Source organism: Anas acuta, chromosome 2 (assembly GCF_963932015.1).
Source record: "Anas acuta chromosome 2, bAnaAcu1.1, whole genome shotgun sequence".
NCBI classification, from domain to species: Eukaryota; Metazoa; Chordata; class Aves; order Anseriformes; family Anatidae; genus Anas; species Anas acuta.
The window spans coordinates 27,494,233-27,508,181 of NC_088980.1; the positions used below are offsets into that span (position 1 = coordinate 27,494,233).

General features: G+C 35.1%; 1 protein-coding gene across 3 annotated transcripts in view; it reads left to right on the forward strand.

Moving 5' to 3' along the window:
* The window catches only part of NXPH1 (neurexophilin 1), a 152,685-nt gene extending 144,041 nt beyond the window's left edge, over positions 1-8,644 (forward strand). For all 3 annotated transcript variants that reach the window (XM_068674039.1, XM_068674037.1, XM_068674036.1), the window contains exon 3: positions 3,356-8,644. In XM_068674039.1, coding sequence (XP_068530140.1) covers positions 3,356-4,117 — 762 coding nt within the window. In that variant the 3' untranslated portion in view covers positions 4,118-8,644. The remainder of the gene's footprint in view (positions 1-3,355) is intronic.
* The last annotated feature ends 5,305 nt before the right edge of the window (positions 8,645-13,949 follow it).

The window sequence follows — 13,949 nt, forward strand, 5'->3', positions numbered from 1 at the left end:
TAAACCAACAGAAACTGAAATAACACTTATTTTTGTACAGTGAAATGTATTACTTGCCAACTCTATAAATTTATAGAACCTAAATATCTAGAAAAATACCCATACTCATCCCAATCCTCCTAGACTTGAACAGTTCCAGTGAACTGTTATTGTAAAGAAGGTAAATAATCGAGGGCAAGGCATTTCAGTTTGGGAGTGACAGTTGGCTTTGGAAGAGAAGAAACTCTTGTTACAGTGAATTAGTTGGTAAGGGAGCATTTGCATGTTTCTGAATTATATACATGTATACTCAAGGAAGATCGCAAAAGCCACCATAGAATTTTGGGTGCTCAGTATTTTAACTCTATCAGTCATTTTCAATCAGCACTTTTTTCAAGCCTTGCTAAAATGGGTCTAAGCTGTTTTTCACATGAGTAAGTGCAAAATCTCATGGATCTGTAATATCTTTCTTGTATTATTGCCAACTTATGGTTGGAAAGAAGAGAGAGAGAAGAAAATTGTAAATTAATTCATGTGAAAATAACTGCTGCATTTGCAGAAATTCTATTACGCAGCAATGCTCTATATTATTGGGTGTGCAAGTCTCTGAGGATACATATAGCTACTTTCTATAGTACATAGTACGCTAACAGTATATGAAAAAGCAGTTGTCTGGAAAATGTTAGTGAAGAGCAATGAATTCTAGAGCTTTTTTATTAACCCTCTTTTTTTTTTTTTTTTTTTTCCAGTGCTTACTTACATAGACACTTGACTAGGGAGGGCAAATTCAGGCTTTTAATCATGGAAGCAGACTGTTACCCACACTGAAAATCGCAAACAGAGGTCTCAGGGCTAACTGCATGACCAGAAGCCTTTTAGGTATTACAAAATCAATGACAGTAACAATCAATTGTATTTGTTATGTCAGGTATGAAGCAGTACAGCATGCATGGGATCTGAATCATCCATTTCCATCAAATATACTGCCTTTCAAGAGCACAAATATATCGGATCAGTCAGCAACTCTTTCAGAAAATACTTATTTTCCTCAGCATTTAGTTTTACACAGCTGAAAAAGCAGACCTTCTTCTTAAGTAGTTTTTATACTGTTACATCTTGCTAAATGGAACTTGTCGTATAATCCTATGAAATGTAAATCATTGGATGCAGAAAGCAAAACAAAGGAAAAGCAAGCTCTAAGGAAAGAACTATACAGTGGCCAGCAATCTGTGTCTTACCTACAGATTGAAGGTATACTAGCTCTGCTAGCTAACTGCTAGACTCGGACCGGGTTGACAGATTCTTACTAGACAGGCACATTTTTCCTTTTAACCACATTTCTCCTCTCATTTTGCACTCCTTCCCCATATGCTACTGCAAAATTTTATTCTGAGTCTTTTTCTCTCTCCCTGTGACATCTTCATTGCTGCTTCATTAACCATCACACCATCAGTGCATTTCATTACAGCTTCTCTCCTGGCTCCCTGTGTTGATGCTAAAATGCATCTACAAACTGCCTATCAAAATTCTAGAGTATGTTTATCCTTCCTTCAGTACAAAGGAGGAGAAAGTCATCCCTTTGGCAAGATCTTACAAAAAACCCATATTTTATCTATTATCATTACTGTCCCCTCAACTTGAAGTGCACTGAGGAGGTATAGTAAGGGATGTGACAGAATTGTTTACCTATTTGTTTACTGTAAAAGTTTTGGGGCATAGTTGCTGATCTGATTAAGGTGTTAAGAAAGCTTAAACTGATTTTATGTATATGCCTTCAACTGACCTTGAAAGAGTGTTGAAGCTAATGAAAATATGCTTCAATTCCATGATTGTTAAGAAATGAAAAGGCCATGTAATAAATAACCTCTGTGACATATACTTGCAGTTGTACCAGTAAGAAAGGGCCATGGTTTAAATAATTTAAATACTAGCTGTGTTTCTTGGATTGGGAATACACCCAATTCATTTTTAAGTGAAGAGAAAGATACAACTGAAGATATGAAAGAAGCATGTAACTCAGCACCAGAACAGAGTCATAAAGCAGACATTTTCAGAATGTGCTATGTAGCCATGAAAAGGGAAATAAGAAACTCAATGGCTTCTTCAGACCAGTTCAAATATTAAAAAATGAGGCAGCATGTCTTATGTGAATTTTTAAGGGAAAAGTTTGTAGGTTCCTCCCTGTCAACCTGCTGTCCCCAGCCAATTCTAGCCATCCCTTCCACCTTTCATCGGAGCTCTCCATTAGCGCTGCATCAGACAGGTGTAAAGCTGCATCTGTTCTCTGTTTTCCACACAAACAGGGCGAATAGAAAATAAATAAGGTAAAATTGCACTGACACTGAATTCTGTGAAAAACAATCTCTGAGGTTTATGATTTTTAGGAACTTGGTGCAGGGTTTTCCTTCTGTCTCTCAAAATAAAAACATGATTTGTAAGATTTCTTTTTATTACTACTTTCAGATAGGTAGCCATATTTTTCTTGAAAATATGCAAATGGATCTCTGTCTTGCAGAGACCACTGGTTTTGGGATGAAGGTGTGAAGAAAGAAGTTGAGTGAGGAAGGAGAAATACATGTCGTACTAGATACAGACAAGGCAAATCAGTAGTTAATCTGTAAAGGAGCATGTGTGACTCCTCTTGCATTAATTGAGGTAAAGCTTACAGTATGTTTATTGCTGTCAAAGAAACTCATTAAAACTTTCATCCCATTATTTATTCTTTAGTTGTTATTGAAGGTCCCAGTTAAGACTACAGACCAATGTGTTCTTATAAAAGGAGTAGGAAAGTTATATTGCTATTACTTGTTTTATAATGACACAGACTCTGAGCATGGTCAAGGTGGCACCAGCAAGACAGGACCTTGACAGTAAACTCCAGGGGCAGCTAAGAAAAATGGATGTGCCTCTGATGGTGGAAAATGCATCCACTGTTTAGAGAGAACATTCAAGCAAGAATATTTCCCTCTGAGATAAGAAGTGGCCAGTGAAAACCACATACACACTGGAAGATGACATGGCTGTGTACCTTAGTTTGTGCAGTATTTCTTTACTTACTCATCACTTAAAGGCATCATAACAGAGGTGACTTACAGGCTGAAGAATTGATCAGAATTAATTCTGAAGGCCAGTGTAAAAGATTGCCAAAAAAGCATTAAATAATGACTACTTTAAAAGAAGTTTATGTTCTTCCAAAAGAAGTTAAGACATTTAGGTTTTGTTTTACCTGAGTACAGAGAATATAATTATTTCTCCAAAAAAATTCTTATGATTTTGAAATTTGCTCATTGTTTCACAAGGAAATGATGGATTTTACATATGGATATTACATATCTCATCATATCCTTTCTTTCTTTTTCTCTTCATTATTTTTCAGGTTACCTGTGCAAATTTAACAAATGGAGGAAAAACAGAACTTCTAAAATCAGGAAGCTCCAAATCCACACTAAAGCACATATGGACAGAAAGTAACAAAGACTTGTCCATCAGCCGACTGCTGTCACAGACTTTTCGTGGAAAGGAAAATGATACAGATTTGGACCTGCGATATGATGCCCCAGAAACTTATTCTGAGCAAGATCTCTGGGACTGGCTGAGGAACTCCACAGACCTGCAAGAGCCTCGACCCAGAGCAAAGAGACGGCCCATTGTCAAGACTGGGAAATTTAAGAAAATGTTTGGCTGGGGCGATTTTCATTCCAACATCAAGACTGTGAAGCTAAATCTGTTAATAACAGGGAAAATTGTTGACCATGGCAATGGGACGTTTAGCGTTTACTTCAGGCATAACTCCACTGGTCAAGGGAATGTATCTGTGAGCCTAGTGCCCCCTACAAAAATAGTGGAATTTGACTTGGCACAACAGACAGTGATTGATGCCAAAGATTCCAAGTCCTTTAACTGTCGAATTGAGTATGAAAAGGTTGACAAGGCTACCAAGAACACACTCTGCAACTATGACCCTTCAAAAACCTGTTATCAGGAGCAGACCCAGAGCCATGTGTCATGGCTCTGCTCCAAGCCCTTTAAAGTAATCTGTATTTACATTTCCTTTTATAGTACAGATTATAAACTAGTACAGAAGGTGTGTCCTGATTACAACTACCACAGTGACACACCCTACTTCCCTTCAGGGTGAGGATGAACACGTGTCTGAGACTGAAGCCTGGGGAATAAAAGAGGTCATATGACAGGGCTGTAACCTCAAGGAGGAAGGCCACATCTATTGCCTGGAATGTGTCTACCTGCTGCTGCTGATGTCAAATGGCTGCAAATATGTTAGTGGAAAACAATCTAATGTAATTTTTACCCAGTCAGCTCCATGTATCAATCTAGTTGTAAATCACTATGGATTTAAAATAAAACCATACACATACACAGAGACACACACTCTGTTCAGCTCACATCTATTGAGATTTCTGTTAAGGGAGATTTCATTGTCTGATATCTAAGGTTTCTGGATAACCTATCATCAAGCAAAATGGATCAACTAGACAGAGAATGGTTTCTAACACAGACTGTTATGGAAATCTCTTTGAAAGTCCTTTGAATACATGCCAATCAATAATCCCCACTCATGCATTCTACTGCTTGGAGTAGCTGTACTGGTAAATAATACTGTAGGAGTAAATACTTGTTAAAACGGGAGAAATGTGTGTCTAGCGTTCAGTATTCCTTATTATATGAACACAGCAAAACATCGTGACTTTTTTCCAGCATACAGTAGGCACATTCGAGGTGGCGTTAGGTGGCACTTTTTCCATGGAACGAGCCTGTTACTAGTAAAGATGGGCAAACATTTGGAATTTACATGTGGGCAGACATTCTGGTTTCATGTTTCTCTGACTCTTTATGCTCTGATTCTTTAAACCTGGTTGAGTTTAGGCAAGCTAAGCTATTTAAAAACCCTTCAACTGATCTTTACAAAGGAAGATGCCTGGCGGAGAACATGTAAGTTATAAGTGGCTGTCTTATCTTTATTACAAAATATTGTAACAAATTCAATATCCTAGTCTTCATTTGTATGAATGGTTTGTATTGTACATAATTTAACCAGTGTTATTTGAGCTGCATATTAATATTAACTTGTAATTGTCTCTCTGCTTGTTATTGGTTAAAAGCAATCAAGGAAATGAGGAATCCATTTTATCAATGTAGCTGTAAACTCCATTAAAAGACAGAACTATGTACAAAGCATTTATTCAGCTAAAGTATTGTTGAAAGCTATACATATACAACATTACAGTCTGTCTGTATTTAGATATTTTATTTCCAGACAAAAAAAAAAAAAAAAAGAACTGTACATAAAAATAAAATATCTTAAAGTTGAGTTTCAATATGTATTGTGTAGATAGTATAAATGGTTCTGAAAAGTGGGTAATACTCCACATCTGACATGGTTTTCAGTCTGTCTCTTTGCATATGTACATATATATATTTATAACTCTGTGTGAGGGCATGTTTGTGTGGGTACATATACACGTGTGTGCGTGCGTGTGTGAATACATGTAGACATATATTAAGAAGATATAAAAACTTCTCAGGCCCTTTTCCTATCAAGCAGATTACTGTGAAGGGTCTAGATAACCTGAGTTGTAGACCCCACTCAGATGAGAAATTACTGGAGCAGGACATTTTTTTATATGATTCATTATTGCTTAGAAGTGGGGAACCTTTGCCTTAATTTTAACTTCCTCTGAGGCACTGCTCTCTCTTTATGGAATGAAGAGATCCCTTTTTATGGAATAAAGAGACCCCTTTTTATGGAATGAGGGACTTTTCTTCCTATGAACAAAAAGCTCATGTCTATTATATTTTTGGTGTGTATGGTTGCATACTTTAACCCCACTATCCAGATAACCAGCAACAAGTCCATCCCTAAAGAAGGCTGCCCAAAGAACTCAGCATTTCAGAATTATCCTTCCTGGCAATGCTTCCTTCCCCCACCCACCCTTATACCCTGGCTCTGAAAGCTGTGAAAGCAGATATAGGTTGGCTTCTAAATATGCACAATATCATGAGCAACTTCTCCAAAGTCCCAATAAACACTAACAATATTTCAAGAAGTGAGAAGTTGAAAGAACTTCCAGTTATGGACCTCTGTTGCTGAAACATGCAGAACTTAAATGAGAATGAAATAAAGCAAATGGATAATTTTACTGATAAGTATATATTTTCCAGTGATGTACAGGTAGTAGAGGAGACTTACATATTATTAATGCTTTGGCTCCTTCAAACCAATATGCTTCTGGGAATTATTTCTTCATTATATGTGACTTTTCCCAAAACAACCTTGTGACGCTGGATCTTATGTAGATTTGGGGAAAGAAATGGTCCAAGCCATACAGTCCAGATTCTGATCTCATTCAGGAAGATGCTGAGCTACATTTTTTTTTTCTTTTTTCTTTGACAGGATCTGTGATAATACAAGTAATGTTTCCTCATTTGTGTTGTATGGAAAGTAATTATTCTGAACATGAGACACAAAAGTAATTTGTGCTATGACTAAGAGGAAAATCTTGGCTGCATTGAAATCACTGGGATTTTACTATTTAGTAGGGTGCTAATTTTCATTTAATAGTATAAGAATTCCAGTGTTAAATATGATCAGCAATCTATATTATGACTGAGCATTACATGTGTGATTTCTCATTTATATTTCTGAAAAGTGAATGTGAATGACTACTACTGGTACAGCTTTGTTATTACTATTATTATTATTTAAAAAAAAAAACAAATATATGAAGTATTTATATTGTGATCATATATATAAATAAATATGTATATATACATAAAATTATATATATGTATACCAACATTTCCAGAAGCATCAATACACATTGGAATTATTCATCATGTAATGGTTCTGATTCTTCCGATTGTGGTAGCTGGTACTTTATCTATCTGCCTCTGAGACAGCCAGTCATGATTTTTTTTAGTCTTAAACCTTAGAATAACTTTCTGTTCCTCCTAAGTCCTCTTGAGCATGAAGTTGGAAGAGTTGTTTTGGTTATCTTTTTGTGAAACAGTGATCTAATATCATAACATGTATTGTGTTAGCTGTTAGTTCATTACAGTTCTTTCAGTCTCTTTGGGAAATATTTTCTGTTTGAAAGAAATTTTTTGTTCAGTGTTCTTCAGTGTTGAAGAACACTTGTTTTTTCTAGGTGAAAAAGGAATTCAGTAAGCATAAATGTATTTAATTCAGTTAAACAATGTACATATGGGTATCTGGGTCTTGTACAACATTATCTTAATAAAGCCCTAGGTCAGGCAAATGTTGCCTCACTATAGCCCACCAAGTCTAGACATAATAAATCTAGACATAATAAAAATGTATAGCTCTAAAGGTATATTTTTAGGATTAAAGAAGGTTGAAGTAGTAATTTTAAGAGATGAAAGAGTGCTTTTTTTTTTTCTTTTTCTTTTTTTCATCTATAGCATGCTTTGTGTCTTATTTTCACTAGATAGAGAGGCCACAAATGTGGATATTTTAATGAAACCAATTATTCATGTTGCAAAAGTACATGGATCAGTCATCTGAGTAAAAGATCAATTTATTAAACTTGCCTTGGGTGGATCAGTAAAAGAACTTATGTATTTGTGTTTTGAGACAAGGAATCTGGGATACAAGAAACAGGTGGTTTTACACTGCAATTATCCCAGATCAAAGTTCTAAACAGTGCTAAAAAGCTGAAAAACTTTAACTTGTTAATTATATGAAAATACTTCAGCACAGGACAGAAAATACTTCCCTCTGTATGAAGTCACTCATACTGTATCCCTTTCTCCCTTTTTCCCCAAGTTTGCATGGATAGTAAGCAAAATAGTAAGTTTATATTTAAAAAAGTTCTTATCTTTCAAAGTTTCTCTTACATAAAAAGTATGAAGCCAGAAACTACTGAAATTCGCTATACCTTTGAACTAAGTAATATTCAGACTCCATCTATAGGAGATCAGAAGGGAAGTCTTGTAGTATAAATTGACCTAGAGCTTTACATAATGCTACATTAAGGTGTTTACTTAGAGTGAAGTGTTACTGTGATTAAATCATTGCATCTTCATACATTCTCTGACTTCTATGCTGTAACATAGAATCCTATAGCAATTTCACAGACTGCACTGAAAACTATGTGTTCAAAGACTGTGGATGAAAACAAGGATTACAGCTGCTTTACTTGGACAACAAGACATGCCTAAAGCTTAGGCATTTTGTCTAAAGAATTACTCTTCACCACCTGAACCATATGTAACTATGTGTCTACCATTCCAAAGACCTTAAATGGCTGCATCAAAGAACTTTGTTATAATACAGAAATATGTAGCTACTTTACATACTCAGAAAGAGTTTTGATGCAAAGAACTCCCAGTTTTCAAAGCAGTGTAATGCAGATTTCTTGTAAACCATATGTGTATAAATTTGAGGTATAAAATTTATGAAATTAGTTTTTTTAAAAAATATGAACAGTTCCCCAAAAAAGTACTATTTTTCAATGCTTCTATATATGTCAATGAAATATAAGCATTCCTGACCCTTTTCAAAACTTCTGATCCCAATGTATCTGTCTGAAATTCATGAGAAGTGAAGTAATTGATTCACTTTGTACAAGTATCCAAAAGCTGAAACCTTGATTATAATGCATAATAAAGTCCTTTGGTGATTTTCCCTGTTACTGCTTTAATGTATAAGTATTCTGACACTGGAAGGACTGACTACTGCCTAAAAAAACTTTTTTTTTTTTTTTTTCTATTAATAAGGAATTGGCAGTCTTACTGAACCTATACTAAAATTCACATATGAATTATTTTTTCTAAATACATTTGAGAAAGTCAGTATCTATGGATAAGTTTAACACTTATTGCTGATTGTGAAAGGAGCACTCATTAAGATTAACATAGCACGATCTCTCAAAAAGTGTTGGTGAACCATCTTTACTTTTTTTTTTTTTTTTTTTTTTTTATAAATTCCCTATTAATTGGCTGAAATTCTGTCATTACCCAAACTAAGAGGGAGATCACTTTGTTTTGTAAAGCTTGTTTTCTCATTGGAATGTTAATATTTCTGTGATTTTAATTTTATTTTTTATTTAATTTATTTTTTATATATATTTTATATATATTTATATATAATATATATTTATATATTTTATATATATTTTCTTTAAAATATATATGTCTCTACTTCAACTTAGACTTATGTACACTGCATGGTACATATTTTAAACCGTTTGTTTGTTTCTTAAGGTGCACTTTAGATCAGGAGCAAAACAATGACTCACATGAAATTTATTTCTGAGAGCTTCAGTCTCATTGTCAAAGATAAGATTTGAGAAGGTGGAGCCTGTGTGAGGTGTATTCTTTTTTCAAAGTGTACCTCAGCCCTGTAGCAAGTAGAGATATTGCTACGAGGAAGGCTTTAGTGATCAGTGAAATGAATTTCTGTCTGTTGGTAATGGGCAGTAGAGGGACCAAAAAAGTTCATAAAGGTGAAATACACGGGTGAAGTTGTGAAAATTAGCCATTCCAAAAAGATACTTTTTTTTTTTTTTTTTTTTTTTTTTTTTTTTTTTTTTTTTTTCCGGTATTTTATGGAGGAACTACTGCATTCCTGGGGAAAGACCAGTGTACTTACAAATCTGTTCATCTTAACTTAACTTAGGTTAAGTTAACTTAGGTTAAGTTAACTTAGGTTAAGTTAAGTTAAGTTAAGTTAAGTTAAGTTAAGTTAAGTTAAGTTAAGTTAAGTTAAGTTAAATTAAGTTAAGCTAGAATTGGCAAATGCATAAATAGCATGAGACATTCATGAGACATTAAATTCCTCATTTAGGTCACTGCAAATTTAAAATAAGATGCAAAAGACTATAAGAAACAGGCAACCTAAATGAGGTAAGATATGGAAAGTGAATAAAAAGTCATATTAATTCTTACAATGTCCAATAGCGTGGTGATTTTTATGGTGCCATATTTATGAAGCATGTTTGAATTTCTTGGGTGGAAGTAAGTAGTTTGTTTAGTCATAGAGCAGGGATGTCCTGGAAATAAAGACAGAAATTTTTGCAAAGAAGTTCCAACAATTGCAACATACTCCTTCCAAATATTCTGGACTGACTGGTTGGCAAATTTTGCTAAATATTGTATTTAACTATGTGTAGGGGGGTGCATGGAGATCAGTGAAGATAATATTACTGCTTTGTTATTAGGTACTCACGAATGGCCTCAGCCTTCCAACCGTGTTCTCCTTAAGAAGATCTGAACCTTGCCAAGACTGAGGCTATAACACATGGAGACAATTTGGTGCCAGTGAACATTCAGATGTAACTTAACAATCTGTCAGTTCTGTCAATACTTTAAACACTGCTGAAGAAAACAAAAACAAAACTAAAAATAAACAAACAAAAACAGCTATTTTATACCACAGGGACATAATTGTGTTTTGTTCAGTAGTGAGAAATTGTTTAAGGTAAGTGATTTATAACACCTACTACTAAATTATTATTAATAAAGCTATGATATTAAAATGCAAACGTTCAAAAATCAAGTTATAAAGTATGTCTTTACCTCAAATATACAGAATCTATACATAAAACATTATTTTGCTCAGTTTCTCTGCTCCACTATTATGTGTGGGGATATTCTGTTTAGATATATGAGAAGTCCCCATCTAGTTTTGAGAGATATATTTTCAATAATTATAGTGAGAAAAATGTCTAATAACACCACTTTTGAGCAGAAATCTATATAGGAGTTTCAAGACATATATAATATTCCTGATGAAATTGGGTTTTATTGTCAACAGACAACAGACTAAGTTCCTTTTTACCACCTACGCTTAGATTACAGAACAATTACTGCTGATGGCGAACAAAACAGAAATAATAAAGTTTGACTCATAGAGACTGTGGTGATCTTGAAGTCATGATAGTTTCTTCTCCTTCTCCTTCTCCTTCTCCTTCTCCTTCTCCTTCTCCTTCTCCTTCTCCTTCTCCTTCTCCTTCTCCTTCTCCTTCTCCTTCTCCTTCTCCTTCTCCTTCTCCTTCTCCTTCTCCTTCTCCTTCTCCTTCTCCTTCTCCTTCTCCTTCTCCTTCTCCTTCTCCTTCTCCTTCTCCTTCTCCTTCTCCTTCTCCTTCTCCTTCTCCTTCTCCTTCTTCTCTTTCTTTCTTTTTCCTTTTCATAAAAATAATTATAATAATAACCTTATTGGTCCCTTCCAACTTGGGATATTCTATTATTCTATGAAATAATAATAATAATAAATTCATTTTTAATGTAAAGCTCTGGGAAAGGCATTTACCTAGCAGTTTTTCATTTTAACCCTTCAAATGTTCATTCATAACTGCTTGAAAGGGACTGGTATATAAGTATCTGACATTAAGTGCACTTGTCTTTATTTATGACATGTAAGTTATTCTTGGTTAAAAATGCAGGCAGTCAGTAGCCACAACCTGTGTGTCAACCAGACCTTAACAAGGAAATTCCTGAATGGGTCTTCCATGACTTGAAAGCAATTAATGGAAACATTTAATTGATGAAATTTACTGTTAGTTCTAGTCCTTCAGAAAACAAGATTAATGAACTTGATTTGTTGTAAACTTTGGACTTTGGAGATCAGTAGTGTTTTTCAGTAGTAACTCCACCCTTATTTTGGGATAGTACTCTCTTTTCTACATATCAGCATCTTACGTATTGGCCATGATCAAAACTCTTACAGTGAAAAACATTTTTTTTTACATAATATCTCTTTGTAGCATAGGAAGTATTATTTTCTCATTTTCTAACATTGCTCTGGAAGTATCAAGCAAGTCTTTACTTTTTTTCCCCTCAGATTAAGCTAGTATTTAATTTAGATCCCTGCAGAAGGCTTTTGCTTATTTTGAGTTAAAAGCATTCATTTCTTTTGTCCATAGGAATCATGCAAATTTTCTCCATCTAAGTTGCATAAATATTACCAGTAGTGTTGTCTTTCGTTAACCATTCCAAAAGAACTTTGTTCATCTTTTTAGAACAAATCCTATTTTCTCAACATCTCTTGCAGTTAAAACTACAAATGAATTCAGGATGTCAGTTAGAATTCCAAAGATAGAGGGCTTCATCTTTTATTTTTTAAAGAAATTCCTCCATGTGCATAGTTCCAATGGTCTCTCTCAAGTCCCAAAGTATAAAAAATGACTTCTAATGAGTTCTCCACTATTAATTCTAATAAAAATGGCAAGCCTTACTTATATTGCTTTTCAGTGCTCTTTCTCAGTCACCATTCAAGTTTTGAACTAGCAGTCTTCAGATGCCTACATAGCTTCTTTCTTATGTTATTTTCTGCTGCTCTACCTCTTTAGGCCTATTTCTCAATATTTCAGTCAATAGATATTGTTGCCCTGTACCTAATTGCAAAAAGTATATTTGATCCAAGTACAGGCCCCTAGAGGGTCTACATTTTAGTGTGAGTTTCTTAGATTTCAACAGATAAATGAAAAGGAGTTGCAAAGCTAATTCTGCGCTTCTGCTCAGATGAAGGCTAAAGAATTCTTAGACCACACTGAAAGATGTTTGCCTAAACATTAGGACTCTCCAGTGTGCTTGATGCCTCATTCTCTGAAGGTAATCTGGCTCAAAACTCAGCCAGCATTTCTCAAACCATATAGTCTTGTGACCTTTCCCCATGGGAAATCCTTGTTCAAGTTCCCCTCCCTCCTACTCTCCCTCCTACTCTTTCTTCTTCCCTCCTACTCTCTCTCCCTCCCTCTTACTCTCTCTCTCCGCCCCCCCTTTCTCTTTCCACCTCATATTGCCTCCCTCTCCCTCTCCCTCTCCCTCTCCCTCTCCCTCTCCCTCTCCCTCTCCCTCTCCCTCTCCCTCTCCCTCTCCCTCTCCCTCTCCCTCTCCCTCTCCCTCTCCCTCTCCCTCTCCCTCTTGTGGAACCAGAATGTCTCCAGGTTAGAAATGAAAGTAATAAACCCATTTCTTCCTGCTCCTGTTGTTAACCTGCTCATGTACCCCTCAGGATGACAGACCTCAATATTTTCAAATGTTGGTATTGAAAATCACCTTCATTGTAAATGCATCATTATTTCCTTCCAAATCCCCATGAATCAAAAGACTTATCAGGAGATTATTTTTATAGCATTCTTTTACATCTTCAAAAGCTGTTAGCAGACTTAGCTATCAGTCTTAGAGTTTCTAAACAGTCCCAGTTCTTTTAACCTCCCCTTATAGGTCATACTTCCTTAGTCTTGTAGAGTATTTGAATGTGTTCCTACAAGCACTCCAAAACTTGCCTACCTTTTCAAGTTTAGAACCCTAAAGAAACCAGTCTATTCTGGCTGAAGTCTTATCAACAGTAAGCAAAACACAATATGAAAAATTCTCTTCTATTTCTATCTATTTACTAGCAGTAGTGTTGTGTGTAATACGAAAACCACAGTTATTTTTCATCATTTGTCACTGACTGCTTGCTGTGTTTTCTACACTGACTATAATATAACTTTCTTATACAGTAATGTGGTCTAACCTGTAAATCCACATTTTCTATTTATGCATTTGACTTTTCTGCCTAAGGGATTATTTACATGCGTAAATCACAGTAGAATGGGGTACAAATTTATGTCACACTGGCTTCTCTCTGCCAGATTCCCCTGTGGATACGTGTTGCCTGCACTAATGCCAGCTCTATGCAACATGTGGAGTAAACAGCATCACACAGTGCTGTACTTAGTGCTTAGCAAGTGTCAGCACGAAAAGTTAGTATGTAGCAGCAAGTATACTGCAAGTTCATGCTTTAACTTGCTGTACTAACTTGCTTGTGTAGACAAGCCACAAGTGTAGTACTTTACACTTATCTCTATTGAATTTCCTGATATTGATTTCAGACCATTCTTCCCATTTATCAACATGATTTTGGTTTTCAATAATGCATCCCTCTTTTATTTTTTTATTTTTTTTATTTTTTTCTTCAACAATGTTACAACATCAGCTCTTCA